This window comes from Anabrus simplex, chromosome 1 (genome assembly GCF_040414725.1).
Source record: "Anabrus simplex isolate iqAnaSimp1 chromosome 1, ASM4041472v1, whole genome shotgun sequence".
Taxonomy (NCBI): domain Eukaryota; kingdom Metazoa; phylum Arthropoda; class Insecta; order Orthoptera; family Tettigoniidae; genus Anabrus; species Anabrus simplex.
Genome location: NC_090265.1, coordinates 952076207 through 952101330, shown reverse-complemented (window position 1 = coordinate 952101330; position 25124 = coordinate 952076207). Strand labels below are relative to the sequence as shown.

Genomic DNA, 25124 nt, shown 5'->3' with positions numbered 1-25124 from the left:
AGGCTGGCTATCCTATTGATTATGATTAACAGTGGCTCGAAAGATTTCAATAGAAGTTCATCCATACCAGAAACTTTAAGCCAGGAATTTCTCCGTCTCCCCACAGATGTTCGTCGTTCAATTTCTCCTCGATGATGAGTTGGAGGTGTTTATCATGGAACATTATTTCCGGTCATACAAAATGGGGCGTCAAATTAGGCCGAGTTTGTTTCACGTTAAAGAACAGTACGATGAGCGATTTAATAAGGGGATACCAAATAACAGAAAAAACTTAGCTGATGCTGACAAGTTACGTTTTACAGGATCAGTCCTATGTGAACGGAAGGGGATAACAGGGCGCTCAAGGACCGTCACCACAGACGAGTTTCATATAAGACTTCTCCAACAGATGTCTCAGTCACCAAAGGGTCGTCTACAACGAACATAGCTGAAACTCGGTTTGAGAGAAAAATCTACCGGTAGTAATAATGTTATTTGTTTTACGTCCTACTAACTACTCTTTTATGGTTTTCGGAGACGCCGAGGTGCCGGAATTTTGTCCCGCAGGAGTTGTTTTACGTGCCAGTAAATCTACCGACACGAGGCTGACGTATTTGAGCACCTTCAAATACCATCGGACTGAGCCAGGATCGAACCTGCCAAGTTGGGGTCAAAACGCCAGCGCCTCAACCGTCTGAGCCACTCAGCCCGGCGAGAAAAAGCTGTTAGGCGGATGTTTAAAAGAACTGGGTGTATTTGCATACTGCATTCAAGTTTCTTAGCGTCTAACAAAAGCGGTAAGAGAACCCAATTACAGTACTGCAGCCGAATATTGAATAATAATAATAATAATAATAATAATAATAATAATAATAATAATAATAATAATGTTATTGGTTTTTTACGTCCCTCCAACTATTCTGACGGTTTTCGGAGACGCCGAGGTGCCAGAATGTCTTTGCGGAGGAGTTATTTTTCGTGCAATTCAATCTACCGACTCGAGGTTGACGTATTTGAGTATCTTCAAATACCACTGGACTGAGCCAAGATCGAACCTGCAAGTTGGGGTCAGAAGACCACCGTCTGAGCCCATCAGTTCAGCTGCCGAGTGTTGTCCATAATGTATGCATGTATGAGGAGCCAGATTTATTCTGCAACATATAGTTTTCAGACCTTTGTTCATCCATATGTTCAAATTATAATGGTATTTGCTTTACGTCCTACTAAATACTTTTAAGATTTTGGGAGTCAACATGTTCAATTATCTTCAGAAACATTATGTACAATGTATGAAACGAGATAGTCCACATTTTGAACACACACTGTACCAACGCAGTTACATAACATTACAGTGTCGTTTGATTTGCTTCATGCGATAGGATTTGTAATATTGCCATTACTGACAATTTTGGCAGAGAATGGTGACCACAGCTTGAAGTAAAGACATTCAGGCCGAGAAAAGGGATATTTCTACAAAATAACATTGCTGTGTTTACGTAAGTATGCAATTTTCGGAACAGTAGTAACTTCTGTCATTTGGGCTGAAATTTGAAGAAAATATTACATAAAAAGTAAGTGAAAGCTACAGCATAATGGAAACTTTTTATACTGTCAGGAGCAGGATAAGGACAAAGAAACTAAAGTAAAATAAGGGAGAAGAAACAGCTCCTGTGGTGTAGTGGTTAGTGTGATTAGCTGCCAACCCCGGAGGCCCGAGTTCAGTTCCCAGCTCTGCCACAAAATTTGAAAAGCGGTACGAGGGATGAAACGGACTCCGCTCACCCTCGGAAGGTCAAATAGGTAGACAGGGGTTAGATTCCCACCTAAGCCATCCTCGAAGTGGTTTTCCATGGTTTCCCAATGCTCCTACTGGCAAATTCAACTTAAGGCCACGGCCATTTCCTTCCCTCTTCCTTGTCTATCCCTTCCGATATTCCCATCCCTCCACAAGGCCCCTGTTCAGCATAGCAGGTGAGGCCGCCTGGGCGAGAGGTACTGATCCTCCTTTCTAGTTATATCCCTCCGCCCAAAGTCTCACGCTTCAGGACATTGCCCTTGAGGTGGTAGAGGTGGGATCCCTAGCTGAGTCCGAGGAAAAACCAACCCTTGAGGGTAACCAGATTAAGAAATAGAAGAAAGAATTCTCGGCAGAAAACGAGACATTTTCGTGATAACTTAAATATATTACTAATATTTTTCTAGGTGTGTTATAGTGTTGTAAATTGTATATTTTTGTGTTTCAGCGCTCTAGAAAAGAAAAGTATGTCATATAAATAAGGATAAGGAATAACAAGGTCATTTGAAGATATGATCTATTGTGTTTTGCTTCAGTATTTCAACTCAAAATGCGCAATACCATAATCAATGAAATAATAGATTCTACGAAAGTATCTAATTTTTCTGGCAAGAATTGTCAGAAAAAATTCGTGTTCCAACAGATCTGGCACTTGGTGTTCCTTCTTCCACCTTTTTCTTTCGTTACTTTTTTCTATTCCTTGTAACTTCCTCCGTTCGTCGGGTAAAGACCATGATGATATTTCTAACTTAATGCCATATCTTGAGAAAGGACAATCCGTCGCCCATCTTTTTCGACTAGGAGATTGAAACTTGAGTGGTAGTTCTACTTAATGACGTACTGCTCACCCACAACCCCATGAGTACACCTGGGGTGATGGATCGCTCGGGAAGTGAGGGTATTGAGTTACCACCAGAGCTGGCTGCTTAGTCTTCAGCAACATGGGTGGTGTCTCGACGATACACCAGTTTTTAGGGCCCGGATGTTTCGCTCTCACATAATACATTTTTAAAATATTATAACTATTGGGCATTGGACTTCCTAGCCAAGGTGACAGAAGCGTATTCGGTCCACCCGGAAGGATGGAACTTCGATCCCCCTCCCCGCACCAGGAGGTCAAAAAATGTATAAACGAGTCGCACTTACTGACAAACATATGATCTTGCGGTTCATTCAATCTTTACGAACAATGTGTACCAGGCTAGTTTACGAGTACAAAGGAAACTCTCATAAATAGTATAATTGTCCCTGAAGGGACGTACTAAGAAGTGAAGTACTATCACGTTGCTCCCATCACCGATGCAGATATTGTCATTATATATATATCAATCTGCCAAGCCCACTGAAGGGCTAACCGCGCCGTGTGGTTTTGGTCGCGTAGCTCTGAGCTTGCATTCGGCAGCCCTGAAGATGGGTTTCCGTGGTTTCCCATTTTCACACCAGGCAAGTGCTGGGGCTGTACCTTAATAAATGTCCAGACAGAGGAGGCGAAACCACAGCAATATTAGACATCAATAAGCTGGGAACTATTTTTTTCTTTTACAATGTGCTTTACGTCGCACCGACAGGGACAGGTCTTATAGTAATGATGGGATAGGAAAGGGCAAGGAGTGGAAAAGAAGCGATCGTTGCCTTAATTAAGGTACAGCCCCAGCATATACCTGGTGTTTAAAAGGGAAATCACGGGAAGCCATCTTTAAGGCTGCCGACAGTGGGGTTCGAACGCGTTATCTCCCTAATGCATGCTGATAGATAGGTACGTTACCGAAACCGGGCGGCCACTTGCTCGGTGCGCTACAAATAGATAACAAATTATATACATCACCTTTACCACTAGTACAGTATGTCATCACTAGGGCCCGAATTTTTATGTAATATAATGATGATGCTTGTTGTTTAAAGCTAAGGTCAACGTGCGAAATATCTTCATAAATACGTAGTAAATATCTGTGAAATATGTAATATTCATACAATATGTAACAGTATTAATGCTTTAGCCGCCTCTGTGGTGTAGTGGTTAGCGTGATTAGCTGCCACCCCCGGAGGTCCGGGTTCGATTCCCGGCTCTGCCACGAAATTTGAAAAGTGGTACGAGGGCTGGAACGGGGTCCACTCAGCCTCGGGAGGTCAACTGAGTAGAGGTGGGTTCGATTCCCACCTCAGCCATCCTCGAAGTGGTTTTCCGTGGTTTCCCACTTCACCTCCAGGCGAATGCCGGGATGGTACCTAACTTAAGGCCACGGCCGCTTCCTTCCCTCATCCTTGCCTATCCCTTCCAATCTTCCCATCCCCCTACAAGGCCCCTGTTCACCATAGCAGGTGAGGCCGCCTGGGCGAGGTTCTGGTCATACTCCCCAGTTGTATCCCCCGACCAAGAGTCTGAAGCTCCAGGACACTGCCCTTGAGGCGGTAGAGGTGGGATCCCTCGCTAAGTCCGAGGGAAAAACCGAACCTGGAGGGTAAACAGATGATGATGATGATTAATACTTTAAATTTACAAAAAGTTCCTATATTCCTTTTATTATGAATTATGGTCATGATATGATACAATGTATTATACACTACCTCCATATTTTATTACATGTTCCCGAAGCGTTTAAGATGCCAGATACCATACCACCTGGACTACATTTACGAAATAAAAAGCATATCCCTCAACCCAGGATCGACCCCTCGGCCCCACGCACGCTAACCCAAACTCTATCCATTGCACCAACTCAGCACGACTAATATGTGCTGACATAGATAGTTACCCTACATGTGGTTACATTGTTGCCTGATTGCCACTCTTCAAGTCCTTCTTCTGCCGGATATACGCGCAGGACGAAGTTTTGTGAGAGACATTTTTTTATTGATGGCATGTGAGGAGTCGCGCTGTGACGCCCGAGTGCGCGAATTTCGCTTCACCCTGTGTAGGTAACTCAAGGTCTCAGCTAAATTGCTCAACAACAAATTCGGCGCGATGGAGTAACCTTTGCCTGAGGAGGCCTCGTGCTTTGTATGCTCGATTACGCGCACTCAGTAGCCTACATTTCGGAGCGATGGCGTAGCGACTGAATGTGGCGAATGATTTAAAAACTGTGAGACATTTTTATGCACACCTTCCTTTTGTCCACAGACCGAATTGGCAAGGTCCTCCGCAAGCCATAATATAAAAGCGGTGATGGACACCGTCAAAAACACTGTTCACAGTTTACGAAAAAGCAAGGACAAATTATCCTGATTATTACACCCTGAAGGGTACAAAATCCCCTGTACTTGCAGCAACGTATGCATTGACCAAACATGCCGGTCCATTGGTACTCGTATCAAGGAACACCAACGAAATATCTGTCTCAATCAGCCAGACAAGTCAGCAATAGTTGAGCGCACCCTATCGTCGGGCCATTATGTCGTGTTCCAGGATGTTCGAGCTCTCACCCATACGATACGATTATACGGGAAGTCGTGAAAGTAGAGTACGTAAAAATCCTAAGGCCTCTCGTCCTTTGGATGCGTAATCATGCGACAAGTAGCGATGAAGTGTCGTCTGTATACGCACGACAACGCAGAACTGTTCCAAACAGATGGAGAGGGATGGGAGCTCGTCCTCTGGAAGCGGGTTGGTAGTACGTATACGTGCGACGCCGCATTACATCCAGTCCAGTTTGGATTTTCTGTGCGACAACACACGACACCAAAGGATTGTGAGAAACTCATTAATTTAATTCAAGAACGAAAATATCTGTGGGACAAGAAGGAACCTCAGTATCACATGAGGAATGTGCAAATGGAGTTGTGGAAGGAAGTTGCACTTGAAATGGAAGAATCAGGTGCATTATATTATGTAATTACCATGTTATTAATTTCATATTTACATTTATTTACATTATTATGTTTGTATTTAACAACTCTGATTCAAGTTACAGTTGGGATCATATATTTCCGACCTCAGATTAACAGTTTTTGTTAACATTCATGATCATTATGGATTATTAGCAAAATACGTCTTTAATTTTTCCCTTACATCAGTAGCTTTAAGACTGCTCCTATTCTCACCCCTGCTAGCAAACCTAGAGTGGTTTTTAGTCGATTATGTTGAAGGATGTATTTCTGGTTAGCCTTCTCTGTCTATTATCACATTGTGTAATAAACAAATACATTTCACAATGTTTTCCGCTCTCTCGGGGGTAACTTCTATTGCTTTCATTAATATGCGCCATTTATTGCTTATTATACCGAAGGCACGCTCGACCACTTGCCTTGCATGCGATAAACGTTTATTAAACATGACTTGTTCGGGTGTTAAATGTCTCATAGGATAAGGGCGCATCAAATAGGGTTTTAGGGGTATCCTCCGTCCCCTATCAGAAAATATGGTACAGTTACATCACTACCAGGAAGTTCTTTCAAGCATTTCACCTTTAACGCACCATGATCCAGCTGTTTATTCAAGTTTGAGTACCCGAAAATTCCACTATCACTCTATTTTTCATAGGCCCCTATATCAATACAAATGAATTTGTAGTCTGCTCCTACCACTGCTTGCAGTAAGATAGAGAAAAATGTTTTGTAGTTGTAATACATACTTCCAGACTGCTTCGTACACTTGATTCTTATGTGTTTACCGTCTATACACCCAACACAATTAGGACATTTCCATTATTTCCAAAACTGTGATTCAATTTCATCAATTTGCTCGCCAGAAGGGAATGGGATGTCGTCTCTGTGTAATGTTTCCCATAACACAGAACACTTTTCGTGAATAATTCTTCCGACTGTAGCATCTGATATCCGATAAGAATAACCCAGTGCTTTGAAAGATGAACCAGTTGCTAAGTACCTGCAAAATACAAAGCATGTGGTTATGTTGTAATAAAATGCATCCACAGTGAGGTAGTTACAAAAAAAAAATTAAAAACTTAACGGCTATTATTTAAAAATTAGTATGTTCAATGTTTTCATTGGTTTTTTTTGTTGTGATTTAATGAAATTGATTTATTTGATTTTCTTTGTGTCGATGATTAGCATAGAAGTTTGAATTGTAGTAAAGTAAATTTCAGGACCTCAAAGGATCTGTTACAACAGTTCCTTATTTTTTCACTTGACTGTTGTATAATTTCGCTGCGTTTTCCTTTCTATTGCAGTTGAGGAACTTAAGAAAATATGGAGGAATCTCAGTGATTCGTTTAGGAGAGAATTGAAAAAAATGAACGAAAAAAATCTGGCAGTGGTAGAGAATCGTCCAATACATGGGCTTTCTTCAACCAAATGACTTTTCTTACTCATACTATGCAACCAAAAAGCATGCAAAGCAGCGTTCCTGATATTACAAACAACACAATAGATGAAATCTTCGACGGTCCTAGTACTTCCAATGCAGTCCATACAGACTCAAATCAGGAGGATAATGCACAACCGGATGTCAATGATTGCGAAGGGTAATGTTCACAATCGAGTAAAGAAACAACCAAAATTACAGGAAATAGAACATTTCAGAGCCCTCGTAAGAAGAAGAATAAAAAAGTTAATTACGACGAAAAACTTCTTGAGATTGAAAACAAGAAACTGTCTTTCTTTCAGACAAGAGCACGAAATGATGGAGACAGTGACTACCAGTTTTTGGTTAGTCTTCTCCCACATTTACGTGAAGTACCACGGGAAAACAAATTACGTATACGGATGGAATCAATGAATGTTCTCTTGGTAGAACAGGCAGAAAGACAGAGACGTAATCAATCTTCAACAGGTTCATCATCTCAATCTTCATATTGTCAAATTAATGATTTCACTTTCACTGATTCTAGCACTGCTTCGTACTCTGAGAATTTTGATCCTCAGCAATAGGGCATTGGTTGTTTCAACTGTTTATTTTTCAGTGACGCGCTTTCTTAATTAATGTATTAGTTACCACATTAATTGCATCTTGTAATGATTTATTGTATGATTCCGATTTGTAATACAGATACTTAGTTTTCTCCTGTCTTGTATAAATACTTTTAAATTATCCCTACCTTAATGTTAGTGCTAGACGTTCTGCGGGTGCAATGGTGTCCCTGAAATTACTGTACTTCTGCAGACGATCCTCCACCTTGGATAATATGTACTGAAAAGTTTCTTTCCTCATCCGAAAATAACAAAAATGTTGAGCTTCATTAACTTGAGGATCGTCATATAAGTGGGAAAATTCACCAAATCGACTCCTTTTGCTTAACATTTCATTTACCCACTCCTTTTTCCTCTTTCGGGCTCTTCGCCTCGCAAGCAAAGCCATCTCTAAAGCATACAGTAAAAATGCATCATCATGGAAGGCCATGATCACATCACAGAGCTAAGATTGACTCCGCTGCTATCAGACGAAAAACGCGTGCAAAGGACGATGCACTGTCGTACGACACTGACCTGGTTCACGTCGCGCGTACACGCTCAACGTCGCAGTCGCAGATGTACGCATCCAGTGGACGAGAAGCCTAATAACTTCAACTGCGACACTGGCCATCAGTTAAGTAATGCGTGGTTGCCTGCCATTAAGGATTTACTTACCTAGTTCTCTTCCCTGCCCTTTCACTATTATTATTTCGTTTCCTTTTGTCAAAATTCGCATCCTCATCACTAGATGCTTCACTCTAAACTGTGTGTCATAATTTTATAACCTGTATACACCTGTTACTGTATCATTCCTACTTCTTTTCACTCTCGTGTCTTCAAAGTCGTTTTAGTAGGTCCTTATTTCCGCCCCTCCCACCGCCCGAGTCAAACTCTTTTTTCTGCTACACACTTTTCTTTCCATTTTCAGCTCTATCCTATTATTCTATCCTTGCCAATATTTTGTTGCAATTTTTTATTTTAATATTTCATTTATTTCTTCTACTATATTCGTCCTTGATTCGTCTGATGACCTTGCTGTTTATTTCGCAACGCACATACGATTGAACAAGAAACATCGTAATTGGAGCTAAGATGGCATCGTCACTTTCCACTCGAAAGGCTAGCGCACGGTGACGAACGAGAGTACACGCATGAACAGAAACCTCCTCTCTTAACGCATTCATGTAGGTAGAAAACCCGAAATAAGATTGTTGTGATTGAAATGGACACGATGGTGGGTTAATAACTCGCACTGTGCCTACAGTACTACCCGTTCACTCTCTTCCCCTACTTTTCGGTTCTATAGTGGCCTTCAACACTACCCCTTCACTCCCTCCCCTCCTTTACAGTACTGGAAGTGGGGCAGTGTTGCTTGTTTATGTTAGGACACAATTTCCGTGCATGGGTGTACCAATTACAAATAGACCAACGGTAAATTATTTTAAAATTCGAATCGTCATTATTAGAGAAGTCCTCCTCGTGAAGAGACAAGATTTTCTTCTGAAGACGTGGAGCAAAGTTCTCTGCGAAACGTTAAGAATTTCAGTTTCTTTCCTTGACATGACAAAAGCCCAAAAATGTATTATTATTACACAATCGAATGACACCGTTTATAGGAGACGCAAAGATTTGTTGTTAATCGTGAAGAAACAGGAGAGCATGTAGTGTCCTACTTCCAATGCTTTGTTAGGAGGCCGTCTTGTACTTGTCGTAAATGCAGTAAATAAAGCAATCAGCTCACAGCTAATGGAGAGAAAGATGAGGAGGGAGGGATAGAGGATAACTAATGAGCACATCGCTTACTAATTTGGGTCAATGTTCTCAAGCTTCTCGTCTTAATTACGCCGCAGGTCTTAATGATCTCAAGCAACGCCAACACAGGTGCACAGATTTCGTCTTCTAGTACAAACCGTATTCATTAGGCAGTTTGTGTCAGTTCTCTACTTCCTTGATCTCAGAATATTCTAGTATTAGATTTCCTTCCAAACACTTACAGACCTGTTGGTATTCATTAATCAGAGAGGCGGCAATTCACATACCGATCCCCTAATCGTCAACATTATAAGAGACAGTAAAAATAAATAAATTGTTTGGACCTACATAACTGTGGCATTTGAGTCAGATGTATAATCTTGTGTGAGGAAGTACACACGAACTTCGTTTATCCGGCTGTCACTAATCCGGATCTCTGGTTTATCCGGATCGAAAACAATAAAAATTTATTTTTACTCCTACGGTATTTCCTTTACGGCGTCGACTCTTCTTGACTATCCTTTACACCAAGGATAGTTCAGGACAGAATTTGGAAGTAATTCGGCCACGGTCTATCGAAGTCAGGCCTACCGTTCCGGCGTTCGCTTGGAATTGAGAATCAGAAACCGTGGAAAACCATTCCCAGGACGGCTGAGGTGGGATTCGAACCCACGCTTTTCTGAATGCAATGCACTATTAATTCACTGATGGCGAATTCGAAAATGAAACCGGAGCTCCATCAGAAGAAACATACTGATGGAGAGGCAACAATGCAGCTGGACAAACTGATGGCCTATTTAGAATCCTTGACTGAAACCACACCGGCAGAACTGTTATTAGTAAACCGTCTTCGTGATCATGTTGCGCGCAAACGCTATACAAATGTAAAACAGAAAAAAAACTCACACAGTATTTTAGTGTATAAAACAGAGTCGCAAATGTACGAAAAGTGTTCTTATATTTTTTGTACAATTGAAAAATGTATTACTGTAGAGCTTATGTTAATAGATTATATAACATGTACTGTATTTGTTTCTTAGATTTTTCGGATTATCCGGATTTTCGATTTTCTGGATCAGTTCCGGTTCCTCTTAATCCGGATAAAAGAGGTTCTTTTGTATTGGGAAAAGATAGCCAAGGACGCCTGTGCTGTGTGTTCAGAGACAATTCATGAATATGTACATGTCTTAATCTAAAATGTCAAAAACTGGCGTGGGAGGTTTGCATTCTGTACTATCGAGACAATTTTGACACAGATGATTTGTGTACAGTAGTTATAAATCTTCGCGTAAGCGACTGAACTCTGATATTTTATGATCTGTTTAGGTGCTCTTCAATGCCTACGGATGATTTTTTCTGCCGATGTATTACCTACAATAAGACAGCCAATGGGGAGTAGGAGCTTAAGACTCCGCATTTTCTTCGTGCAAGAAATGAGTGTGCAAACAACGACATGCTGCTCCTTGACCTTCTTTTATATCCAGAGAGAATCAACTGATGGGAGAAATTTCTCAGACTTCCATTGACTCCATGAGGAGCTGCTAAGAATGAAAAGGATAGTTACTAGGTAACTAGCACTACCGGGGTTCAAACCAAATATCTTTCATTTGTTCGCGGTTCAATTCCGAGTTATTTCAAGAATTTAAGACTGGCAGTTCCGTTTCGATGGCTTTTGATACGTGAAAGAACTCCTGTAAGACAAAATTACGTCCATAAGTCTTTAAAATCTAAAGCAATGTGTAATATATAAATTCGTGACACCGAGATATTGAAGCTCTTTTAGAAGCACATCCCCAATAAAGATGAGGTTTCCGAAACGACGTGCACTCAACCTAAGGAATACAACTGTGAGAAGAAGTGGTTAAAAGACCCGTAGACGTAGACTACTATTTTAACTCCGGGTGAAGAGTTCGTATCTGGTTGGGGGACGCATATTAGGCAGGGGTATAGTGGTGATTTATTGACCAGCGTGAAAAAATATTTTGGAGATGGTGGGAAATCAACGAAAAATCAAATCTATAATGACCCTCTGTTCTTCTTAGGTGTCTACTTAGACCGGCCATGTCCTGCTCCAGACTCCCAAACTAGTCTTAATACGAACTCAGTAGTACAGTCGGTTAATCGCTGTCCTTCTCTTCCAAGATAGTGAGTTCGATTCTGGGTCAAGCCGCTGAAATCTGAAAGTGACAGCTCCGTGAAATAACTCATGCAGGACAAAATTCCGACATCCTTACATCTCTTAAAATCTATAACAATTGTAATACCGGTTTATAAATATTCGTGTCATTGAGATAGGGCAGCTCTTTTTAGGCACGCCTTCAATGGAGGTGAGCTCTGTGTGTCTTTCTAACCATATCAGCCTACTGCCAATCGTAATTTTCTGGCAGTACCGGGAATGGAACTCAGGCCTCTGAGGACGGCAGATAATAGCACTAACCGTTACACCACGGAGGAGGACATCTATAGCAACAGAAGGAACATTAAACAAATAATCCAAATCATAAATAAGGCAAGTTTTAATTCCTGCCATAGCTGGAAATTGAATTCAGGACGAACGGGAATGGAAAAACTGTTAAGAAAGCGAAAAGACTGACTTGCCGTTTTAAATGACTTTATCATAGCTACAGAACCTCCAGTCATTCGTGGAGCTCGAAACATTGGTATATTATTTTTCACTTCAAAATTCCCACGTATGGTAATCGAGGCTCGAACGAAGGTCATCTTGATCATGTCAGTGGCTACGTCACTCAGCTACCATGGATTCACCCACTCCTCCCCTCCCCACCATCACCTATCGCCAAACTGGTTTTAATACTATTGCATAATTCCTAAAGAGATATAAATGCAGTTACATATTTGATTGTCTGTGTCTGTCTGTTAGGTCATCAGCTCAGAGGCTGGTTGGATCCTCAAATAGTACCACCAAAGGCTATGCAGTTATAGGGAAACAGCAAAAACCAATGGCAGAGCCCAAATGAGGCGTACTAGGCAAGATGAGGAGTGAGGTAGTTTGCCATTGCTTTCCTCACTGGACCAGAAGGTGCCGCTGCAGCACGACTGATCCTATGAGCAACACCTTTCGTAACACTCAGACACTAGTTGTGCTCCAAATGTCATTACTCAGCGCCACACATACCCCAGCAGCTTCCATATTGTCACAGCCATGGATGAGACCGGGACTTCAGTGGAAGCTACACTTTGCTATGGCCTGTGCCAGATTATGCTTACCAATACAGGTCGTGAGAGATGTTTCACAAAATTATGTAGACCGATGACCAAAGTAGCCCTTAACCCATAAATGTGGGATAATAATAATAATAATAATAATAATAATAATAATAATAATAATAATAATAATAATAATATAATTAAATTAAATTAAATTAAATATATTATATTAATATAATATTTATTATTATTATTATTATTATTATTATTATTATTATTATTATTATTATTATTATTATTATTATTATTATTATTATTATTATTATTATTATTATTATTATTATTATCATTTTCTTACAATATTTAATCGTATGAGAAACTTGTTTATGCGGCACTTACAAACGGTGTTTGCTTTGAGAGCGCCAGGGACAGCCGAGCAGTATTAAAAATGGTATGTCTTCATATATTATTTACGCGAGCCATATCAGGCTCTTCGATCTCCCGCTGTGGCCGCAACTGTTGTATAATTTAGAGACGATAATGTTCCACGAAAAGTAATTTTTAAAGCGTCATTTATGTATAAAACAGCGCTTACAGTTTTTGACACTTGGATGAATAATATTGGAAACACGTATGCCCACGTGCTGTACTCTAGAAGAATCGCCTTCTTTTGACGTCGTTTATTCTTCGACTGAGTAATTAGTTTCGTATCTGATTGTACTGCGACTACATTAACCAGACAGCAGTCAAGTACTGGAACAATCTGTCACACTATGGTTTAAATGAATCTCTGTTCGGGATATGCTATGTACTTATTTAAATGACAAACATTTTTCTTCAAACGTGAAATATGTCTTTTGCTTTTATATACATTTCTAAGTAGCATAGCGGGTTGATTACAATATACGAGGCGTCTCAAAATCGCCTTTTTTTGCGGAATAGGCAAACCACAACACACCCTAAGGGCTGGGCAAACAGCAGCTGTACACCTGTCTACCGAGCACGTGCTATAGAAAACTCATACATTATCATCTTACTAATTTAATTTTATTTTACTCATTGAACAGTTGCATTATAATTATAATATTGTCCGGCTCTTTGTCTGAATGGTCAGCGTAGTGGCCTTCGGTTTAGAGGTCCTCGGGCTCGATTCCTGGCCGGGTTACGGATTTCAGTTTTAAATAGTTGATTTCCTTGGCTTGGGTACTGGGTGTTTGTGCTGTCGCTAAAATCCCTACAATACAAACACCACACAATACTATACTCCTCCACAATAACACGCATTTTCCGACACACGGCAGATGTTTCCCACCCTCGTCGGGGGATCTGCCTAACAAAAGGCTGCACCAGTCCAGCAATAGCCAGACGAAAGATTTAATTTATTATAACATTTAGGTTTATTTAATTTCGTCACTGTTTCTTCATAGAACGGTATTATTTATTTATTTATTTATTTATTTATTTATTTATTTATTTATTTATTCGTTCGTCTACTTTTGAGTGGTGAAGTTAGGGCGCATGGTGCTCTCTTACACCTAATCACGCGCACAGTATAATTTTGTGCAGATATATTACGCCTACGTTATAATTTAGTAGAATTACATTATACTAACACACGCGCTATCACTCTCACTCATATTTATAAGGGAATTAAAAATTATGCTGTACATTAACCAGCATGAAGTAATATTTCTCAATCACACAAATACTCATAAAAATAAATAAAATAAAATAAATAATAATATTAATTTTTATTTTGTATAATATATTATTATTATTATTATTATTATTATTATTATTATTATTATTATTATTATTATTATTATTATTATTATTATTATTATTATTACTTGTCATCTTTATCATTAGGAGTTGTAACAGTGGTATCACCAACGGTGCCGTGAGGGGCGGGTGATAAATAATTGAATTTATAAGTTGACATGTTTGAATAGCTGTACTTGGTGAACGAAGTGGTAACACTGCGGACTCCATTCGAGAGGTTCCGGGTACGATCACCGAGCCAGCACAGATTTTTAAAATATTTAACATGATGTTAGTAGAACTTTCCAGAAACATGCCTTCCACCTAATTTGAAGGTATCACGAAGAATTTGAAAATTAATAGGTAATACAAAACAGTACTGTACACGAAGAGAACACAATAAATTGCATTTTTTCACTACCACACGAACACATACAGCGCAAATCAGAAAAAGAGATCACAGTCAACATAGGTACACACATAATGGTAAAAAAAATGAACATATTGTAATAAATGTGTATCAAGTTAATTTTTTTTTCGTGACTTACCGCATTGTGAACAGAGTTATAGTAAATATTAAAAGTAAGTACATTATGTCTAATTTTTTCCACCCTTGAGGCTCCAGTAAGATTATACCAACAAGGCGCGAGGGACATGCATGTACACGAGAGCATAACTTCAGAAAATTAATAACCATTTTGGAGCACCGTCCAGAAGAATGGTCACCGTAGGTTATCGAGCAAAGACTCTTTTTTCGTTTCAATATAGGTGTGCGTACATAAGAAAGGGGGCCACTTCTCGGTCAACAGTTCACGAAATAATTATTGTAAAAAAAAATACTCGAGGGAGTAAAATGCCGAATTTTCGTTTTTGATATATATGCATTGCTTAGACCGTCATCTACTCACTGCGAGAATTTAAAAGCCCTCTGACAATAATTACTGCTAAAACATGAGCTTTATTTAATACCAAGAAAAGGGACCACTTATCGCATCATAAGCGAAGCTCCACACACTCTCTCGCGTTCATAGCTGCGCGAACATAATATATGATGACTCGGATATCTTTTCTTATGATAAATAAACCCTGGCTGGGCTCTTTTAAAGGTAATAGGTTTAATAAACGTACTGTCTGCTCCAAACATTTCCGATATCGATGCAGTCTTTAAGTCTATTACATAGTGTGGAGAAGTGTGATGTTTTCCTTATTATTCGTTTAGTTGTGAATTTAAGTTCATTTACATTTTTTAAATAGATTCGGTTCCAAAATAAGGAGAAATAGTTCTCACTATGTCAGGGCCTATACTAGACTTAACTAAATTTGGCGTCTGACAGGTAAGGTTGGAAGGAGGAGCACTGCACGTGCCATTTCACGATGTTGCCACATTCCAGCATTCCTTTCTACATGCTCTTACCCCTCGCTTCCGGCTCACTTGTTCCCTCCTTCATTCTGACCGCTGTGATCTGTTGTAGACTACCTGGCCAGGCGGTATCGTCCCATTTGCGATCACTCTTATACAAACAATCAGGTTCTTATCAGTGACAGTGACAGGTTTGGCAACTCCCAGCAAGACGAGCTGCCCTGAAGTTTTTCTCCATGGCAACCGCAGTTGCCCCACCCTCGTTTCCATGGCAACCACACAGCCACTCCCTTTATCCCGCCTCGGCAGGCAGTAAACGCACCTCCCTCTAAGAAATGTCAGACACCAACTCTTATTATTAGCAGTATAGTGATGCATCAGATGTTATTGTGAAATAAAACAATATACAGACTGTGACTTGCCACCGGAACTATCGAATGCTATTTCGGACTATTTCAGTTCAGCCCTCGAGTTTGAAAGTAAAACTTCTGGTGAGGATAGTGATTTTGAGGAAAGTGAAACTTTTGAAATTTGCACATCAGACGAGTTGCAGGAGGATGCTCTTGATGCGGATGTAAGTGTTCTACATGATGTTCCAAAAGTTCAAACAGCCTCCGAATATACGGAGGAGGTTAAAGAATTTGTAAACAAGGATTGTGGCTGTACAGGAAATTGCAGTGGTCTTTTCCCCGAAAGTTTCATTCATTCTTCGAGAATAGAATGTCAGGAACTGGATCACAATTGTGGAGAACATGTCAATCACCACCACATATTAATGGTGGATAGGATGAATGCATTAGTAGGAAAGCAGCCAATGACGACAGCTACTAAGAAAAAAAATTATGACAGGAAAAAACTTACACAGTTTATCACTTCAGAGGGCAGGAGGTGTGTCAGTCTTTCTTTCAATTTGTATTCGCTTGTGGCTCTAAGAGGCTAAAAAATCCAAAGGGACAATTCAAGAAAGAAGGGGTGCAGCCTAAAATTCCCTGAAACGTATTAAAGACTTCTCAGATAAAATCTATTCCTTGTGGTGATCATAAACATGCAGTCAACTTTATGAATAATTTCAGTGAACAAAATGCACGTGTCATGGCAGCCCGGATCCCTACAAAACGAAGAAGTGATCTCATGCTTCTCCCAACCAGCATCTCCAAGAAGTACGTCCATACATTATATTCTGACTGTTGTAAATCATTAGAGAAAATTCCTGTATCACTCTCGTCCTGGTATCCCATCTGGCATACATTGTTGCAGTAACGTAGTAGTTCAGAAACCCAAGACTGATCTTTGTATGACTTGAAGAAGCAATCAAACTGTAATAGGAAAACTGTCAATTATGGATGAGGAGGAAAAAAGAAATCTAATGGAGAAGGCTATACATCTTAATCACGTCCAAGCAGAGCGGACTGCTTATATAAACACCATAGACAATTGTAGACAAGGGATTAGACAACTGGAAACACCTTTGTCTCTTGGGCCACATAGCTGTAACACATACGAAGGCACAATGCATTATAGTTTTGATTTTGCGAAACAGGTGCACTTACCATACGATCCACAATAAGTTGGGTCCATTTTCTTTTCTTACAGGCTACAAAGTGGGTCGCTTTGGTGTAGTGTGTTAACCGCTTAACAAATTTGTTTTGTTCATTATTCCAGAAGCTTGTATTGCGGGCAAAGGAGCAAATACTGTCTTTTCCCTTGTAAATCACTCCTTGGAAAATTTTTCATTATGTGAGGAGCATTTAGAATTCTATGCTGATAACTGTGTTAGGCAAAATAAAAACAACATCTTAATGGGATACCTCATGTGGAGAGTTATGATAGGAAAGAACAACAGTTGCAAAATTTCATTTTTGTCATTGGGACACACGAAATTTCAACCTGATTTGTATTTTGGTTGTTTAAAGAGAGCATTCCGGGAAAATTAAACTGCAGTTATTGAAGATGTAATTAATGTCGCCCGTAAAAGTTGTCAGGTTTCTAGCTCTATTATTCCTGTCGCTGTTGACACAGAAAGCGGAGATGTAACAATTCCTACTTATGACTGGCGAAACAAGTTCGTGCTGGAATGAAAAACATTCCACAAATAACCCAGATAGATCACTTTGTATGTATGAACGAGCAGACTAGTGTAGTGTGACAAAGAAATCCATAGTTTCTGACCATCCTTCCAGAAGATCCACCGCATGACTTCAGTGACATTCCGCAAGTCATCAAACCTCAAGGATTTAGTATCTATAGACAGATGTTTCTCCATGAAAAAAGTAGACCCTTCATATCAGAAGATAAGAAAGATATACTATGTCCTCCTGTAACATCTTTCCCTGCTCCAATAACGCCGCCATCAACCACCTCAATAGAAAATCTTACGGAGCCGGCTTCTGTTTTTCCTCCTCTTCCAAAAATCATCTTGAAAAAGTGTAACGCCTAAAAATGCAAATAAGGCTCAGAAGAGAAAACCACCAACTCCAAAAAAATTATCCCCAAAGAAGAGGTCTCGACTCACCTGCAGCTACTTTGGAGAGGTAGGACATCGGGACCAGACGGTGAAAGGGCATATAATATGCCCGAAACGCAGGCTTCAGCATGAATAACTGATATTTCGTATTATATTGGCTGTGATTAACGATCATTAATGCAAGTGATAATTTTTGTAAAGTGCAGTAGTGTTGCAATTAGTTGTCTTCAGTGACTTTCCACAAGTCATAAAACCTCAGAGGCTTAGCTTAGCATCGATAGATAGGTCTCCATGAAAAAATTAGACTAATAAAGTTTACGTCAGAATACCGGTGAACATAAAAATGTAAACGCCAGTGTAACTTCCAAATAGTTCAGTAGTTATTTGTGTCGATTTGTGTTCGATCCATTCCAGTGATTTCTGCAAGTATAGGAAGAAGCAAATCAAATAGTGAACATTTGGGAAAACTGTTGTGCGAAGAAGACGAACGCAGAACGAATTGTTCTGGTAACAAAAGAGCCTTGTAACGAAATTTTTATAACCTTTTGGGCTGGGAGGACTTGGAGCTAAGGAGACGAGCGGTATGTTCCAAGCTGTTAGTTTAGACATAGCGGGAGATGACGATAGTAGACGAATACGCTCTTGATTGGAGTTTTCAAAAGTAGGAAAGTTCATAATGTTTGAAGATAAAGTTGGGGTTCAAGAGGACAAATATTCGTTTATAGAAAGAGGAATTAGTGAACAGAATAATTTACCAAGGGACATATTCGATAAATTTCTAATTTCATCGAAATCAATCATTTAAAAATACTTGGTAAACAGCTAATGGTGAATCTGTCACAAGGGCGACAGCCCTAAAAGCACATCAGTGGGAAATGAAACATTTCTTTCGCAAAATATCCCGACTTATAGACAGTAAATAGCTTCAAAATGATCGCAATCGCTTTCGATAGAATAAAAAGGGCTTATAGTAATTCCAAGAAAATAATTTAATTCACCGGTGTCGAGATCAGGTATCTTATTGGGAGCAACTACAATTCTCATCGATGTCGGGAAGTCCCAATACCAGTGAGTAATTTTAGCCCGTCAACCCAATTTGGGCCTTGAGTGCAATTTCTTTATAGAATTCTAGCTAAAACTTCTCTCTACGCTGTACAGCTTGGGACTTTCCCTCACTACGAGAAGAACGTGCCGTCTCCAAACTCATGAGCCTCAAAATCACGAGTTTGAAAACTCATCAATTCCAGGAAGATGATTAGTAAGAACAGATTTCTCTATCTGGGCCAGTCTCAAAACTCTCAAGCAGGGCCAGTTCTTCTTTGAATGCATAAATGTCCATCCTATTAGTGATGGGAAAATGGAATACTTTTAATAATCGAATAACTTCCATCAGATTATTTAAATAATTGAATGAATAATCAGTTTAAATAATCGAATGAGTTTTTAGATATAATTCAGTTAAATCGCACAGAATAATCGGATGCGTCATGAATATTTTTTTTTTCGGTTTAAGTGTGTCGAGTAGACAATCTATGAAAATAAGCGAATAGATGAACTCTTACGAAAAATAGAAATACGCCTTTTGTCCAGATGAATCTCCAAGTGTTAAAAGTAAATGAGTGAATTAACTGCCTTGATCTTTAATATCTCTAAATACAATTCCTTATAAAAGTAAATGCCACCTTCTGGCTGCATAATGGAACTAAGCCCCAGTACTACCAACTGATAGTTTCTCTTAACTAGCAGCGGGCAATATACCGGTATCTAATTTAATTTTATGTCGTACCGCTGCATGCATAAATGTTTAGCATGCTGGCCTTTGGTCCAAGGGATCCAGGTGGTCCCGAGTTTTGTTTCCAGTCGGGTCGGAGACTTAAATTTCATTAGTTAATTCCTATGGCTCGGGGACTAGGTGTTCGTGCCGTTTTCAGCATTAGACTTCATCTCAAGTAGGGCCTCATCTTCACAGACATGCAGGTCACCTATACGGTGTCAACTCTACAGACCTGTACCAGAACTCCCCAGAGGCCACACGTCTTTATTATAAATTTATGTGGAAGGTAAAAAATACAGTATATTCGCTTAAAGCAACAGCAACATATTGTAATAATAATAATAATAATAATTTCATTCTCCAGCCATTATTTTGCCCCTGTGGGTTGCGGTGGCAGAACAACATCCACAGTATCTCCTGCCTGTCGTAAGGGAAGCGTGAGCCACCGGGCACCTCATCCCTCCTGCGGTCATCGCAAGCACATGCTGGCTGGAGTCGTGAATTTTGAGACTCATTAGAATGTTTACTTTAGCCACCAGTTTGTAGTCGTGAGTTTTGATACTATTTGTAACTAGTTTTAACCCGTGAGTTTTGAAACTCGTGAGTTTTGAGACGTAACCGAGAAAACTTCCTGTATTACACCACGCCTTGTGCCTTCATTTCTCGTTATTTAATCACTATTTTATATTAAAAACACATACCGGTATATGGAAGCCGTTTGAATGCGTACTCCTCCAAACTCTATAAATGTAATAAATTAAAATAAAATAAAATAAAATAAATTCCACGTACTACTTTCCTTCGAGCTCGCATACAGTCGAGTGAGTGCGACGGTTGTTTCTCCAATCAACTACGTCTATGTCCACATGCAAAGGCAACGTGCTCCGCCTATTTGTTTGCATCAGGATTGAACTCTCATGAAATTACATATAGACTTTGTCTTGAAATGTTGTAAACTTGTTTAGAATATTAAGAAATAGTATGTCAACAATGTTATTTCAAATCCACACTGAATTTTATTGTTTCCTTCTCTATATAATGAGATATGGTTACTGTCATCTCACTTGTTGTCTAGAAATTATTTCAACTTCATGCGTCTGTAACGCTTAGCACAGAACCATCAAGGCTCCCTCACTACTTTGTGACTGTCCTGAATAATCGGTAGAGCCCGGATTTTTATGCATTAATAGGTTAGAATGCAAACTTACTGAAGCGAGTAGCAAGTATAGTCTAGCTTCACAACGATTATGCTATGGGGTTTGCTTAAACATGAGGGGTACGGCCCATCAGAACCCCCATAATGTATGTAACTCTTGCTACACTATGGAAGAGCGGATGGCCGACACTTCCTTCTAACCAAATTAGTTTGCAATCTAACCTGTTACTGCATAAAAATCCGGGCTTTAATAATCTGTAGGCCTACCTACGGCAAATCATCCCATGACGGAATGCACACTATTTTCCAGAGAAAGACTTGCAGTATTTCGAACTCTCCCACTACATCAGGTGCTTCAATACCACATTAACACAGTCAACGTTGCCAGCTTACTCAAGTTCATCTCCAACACACTTCAAGATTAATATGTTCTAAAAATACTGTAGGCTGTATACAGTTTCGCATATAAACTCAGACCGAACGCACGGTGTTTGAACGCTGCCTTACGGCAGTTGCCTCAGTCGAACTTATGTCGCGCACGGCCGCCCTGCTTTAAGCGTGTATTCAATCTTATATGACATCTTACCTTATAAAAGATGGTGGAAGTGTCTTCCTTCCTGGATTACACAGGCATTGTACAGTACCGGTCAAAAGTTTAGGACCGAGCTCGATAGTTGCAGTCGCTTAAGTGTGGCCAGTATCCAGTATTCGGGAGATAGTTGGTTCGAATACCACTGCCGGCAGCCCTGAAAATGGTTTTCCGTGGTTTCCCATTTTCACACCAGGAAAATTATGGGGCTGTACCTTAATTAAGGCCACGGCCGCTTCCTTCCCATTCCTAGCCCTTTCCTGTTACATCGTCGCCAAAAGACCTATCTGTGTCGGTGCGACGTAAAAGCAACTAGCAAAAAAAAGTTTAGGACCAGATAATAAATAATGAAATGTCATCTCGAACCTAAAATTGTGCTATTAGATCTCTGTATTCTTTTCTGAGCTCTCACATCTAATATGATATACTTCGCCTGATTTCACATTCTGGCTGACACGAGTGAGTCCTGCCACTGTAATGTTTATGATTTCATTCCTAATGTTTTCTTTCAGTTCCTCCACTGTGTGAGGATTTGCTCGATACACTTTTTCTTTCAGTTTACTACTGAGCCAGTAGTTTCAAATTTATTTACAATTACGCGAATCTGTGCTGGTGAAGATGGCACTTCAGCAGGAAATTGCTGAACAAATGAATCGCATACCCATCGAGCCGACGCATACTTAAAATAACTTTTACATACGAAAATGCGGTGTTGCAATGATACCTGTCTCACCATGTTAACAGCTGAGATTCAGACTGGCGACTGATGCTTGCGAGCTCGAACACGTGCACGCTGCTTGCATGGTCAAGAACTATGCGCGCGTCTCCTATACTGCAGCTTACGTGTCGGAGAGTCAAAGCACCGCTTGGACGGTCTTAGTTTATATGGGATACCCTGTATATATTGTGAATAAACTGTGAATACCATGTAATATATCTTTAGGTAAAACACGGGTTGTAATGATTTTTAAAAAATCACTCAGTGGTCCATGTATGATTCCGAAACCTTTGGCGTACTCTCTGCCAAAAGTAGACATGTCCCGTTTCTGAAATTATAATTCCATATGAACATGAGACAATCATATTTAAGAAAACCCAATAAAGTCATTGAGGCCAACACTGACGAAGAAGCGCCAAAGAATAAATGCGGTAGCCACGTCCTGGGAATGAGGGATGGAAGAGAAAGTATTCTCCCCTTTCTTTGAGAACGTAACTGCAGCGATTAATGAGATGCTTCCTCTCTTTTCGCTGACATCACTGGTCCTTGGTAAGGAGAAGCGGACCTTTAGATGGTGCCATATTTAATTCTCAATTGTGTGCAAATGAACTTCAAAGTTAATTTTAGTCGCGGACGTGAATGAGTCCCCGGAGTAGCGTTAGCCTGCACTTTTAAAGAGCTTTTAAAACAACTGCCATTTGGCCGTCTTTATCCTGCATGTTAACGACCATTACGGAGAAGTGAACACACTCACTCGGCTGTTCTCCAATCAATAGCGACTTTCTTTTGCGTTATAACTCAGGTTCACGCTCGAGATAGGAAGACTTGAGAACAAGCCGTCTTGTGGACTTACTAATGCTCTTCCGTTCAAGGCGTGACACAGACGAGACTAAATGTTTCGCCGATTTGAGTAGCGAATATGTTGTATACCAGAGGTGCTCGAGCGGGTACACAGTACTGTAAGCAGCCGGGCAGCGGATGAGACACAGTGACGTTGTCGTTACGTCACAGGCTGTGAATGTTGGGCGAAGTTCTCCAATCACTCTCGATCACTGCGGTGATACACGAGCTTGAAATGGAGGCAGAAAATAATGAAAGAAAGAAAGAAAGAAAGAAAGAAAGAAAGCAGAAATCATTTTCAATTTACGGTACGTTGTAAGAAATAAGTTATTTTATGTTCATTGCAGTTTGTGTCATTTGACCGGATACAATAAATATTTTTGTACTGTAGGTAATGAATTACAATTTTCAATATTATATCTTAAGAGGTACTTTAGAAACATTTCTAATGTAATACGGACTTAAGGAGAATAATGTCTGCCTTATGGTTGCTTGCTTTTAAATTATCTGATAAACTCGCCAACAATCCAATCATGACTACCGGGTATAACATCAGTTAGATTGTTTATTTGAAGGCATACTGTATATTTATTTGGTATATGCAATTACACTGTTCTACTTTAATCTTGGATAGTAAATATATATACCCTCGCTCGTGATGAAACTCCCTCTCGCCATTTAGAGGCTAGCTTTATCATTGGACGCCTGATAAGTTGTAAATAATATTTTCAGGAATTCAGTGAACAGGGAAAGTCACATAACACAAAAACAGTGTGCAAAATCAAGCATTACATTTGCTGAATTATGTAAATATATAACGTTTTGCTGAATGAATAAAATGAATTGTACAGTACTTTCTCAATGGAAATACTCTCATTCCCATCCAAAGAATTGTAAATCGCAGCTTGTATGCTTAAACCCTGTATCTTTGTAATTTTTCCCCATGGCACTATAGCCCTTGAAGGGTCTTGGCCTACCAAGCGACCGCTGATCAGCCCGAAGTCCTGCAGATTACGAGGTGTCGTGTGGTCAGCACGACGAATCCTCTTCGCCGTTATTCTTGGCTTTATAGACTGGGGGTTTGTAAATTGTAACACAAAAATTATAATGTGTCAGTTTTTTTGTAAGAAAATAAAATGGACTGTTTATATAAGCACAGTAGAAATCAAACCGGAATATGTCGAAAATGTCGGTTGTCTTGTGATTAGAGCGTTTGATTTTTTAATACTGTACCCGACTCAACATTTCGCTGATTAGTGGAGGAGAACTTCGTAGTCACAATTGAACGACACTATTTCACGCCTTCATTTCCCTGGCAAGTGTACTCGCTTTCTCGCTTCACTGTGACATATGCATGCTACGTAAGCTGCCCGCATTTACGTCACGCCAGCCCGCACGCACTGGACTGGCCTCAATGGGTGCCCAGCTGAGCACCTGTGTTGTATACCATTAGAAGATGACCATACCGTAGTTCACTTCACCCCAATCGACGGTAACGCCATTCGTCTCATGTTTACGAGCAGGAAATTCAGTAACTCCTGCGTTATTAACTCTAGTTAAGTTTTTGTTTCTTCATTCCCTTTTTATGTTTACGCGATAACGCCAGCGAGTGCTCCAAGTGACGCGGAAGGCGCATTGTTATTTTACTATTATGGCTTACGATTACATAGAACGGAAGGAAGATCATTTTTGGGTCGATTCATATCTAAAAAAAGGGATGCCTGTTCGAGGCGGTAAAACCGTGCTCAGTTTAACCGGAAGGGCGTGAGTCGATTCCACGTCACGAGATCAAAAATGTTAAGAAACGAGATTTCCACTTTCGGAGGTACGTACACATGGCTCTAAGGCTCATTCATACTACAAAAGAAATGAGTACCACGTTAATTCATGGGTAAAGCTAACCACTCTACTGCACCAATTG

At 40.0% G+C, this 25124-nt stretch overlaps 1 protein-coding gene across 1 annotated transcript in view; it reads right to left on the bottom strand.

Annotated features, from left to right (window-relative positions):
* Positions 1–1347: 1347 nt before the first annotated feature.
* The window catches only part of fuss (fussel), a 40244-nt gene continuing 16467 nt past the window's right edge, over positions 1348–25124 (bottom strand). The window contains exons 4-5 of the mRNA XM_068225108.1: positions 16808–16978; positions 1348–1449 (exon numbers count right to left, since the gene is read on the bottom strand). Of these exons, the coding sequence (XP_068081209.1) occupies positions 1348–1449; positions 16808–16978 (273 nt within the window). The remainder of the gene's footprint in view (positions 1450–16807; positions 16979–25124) is intronic.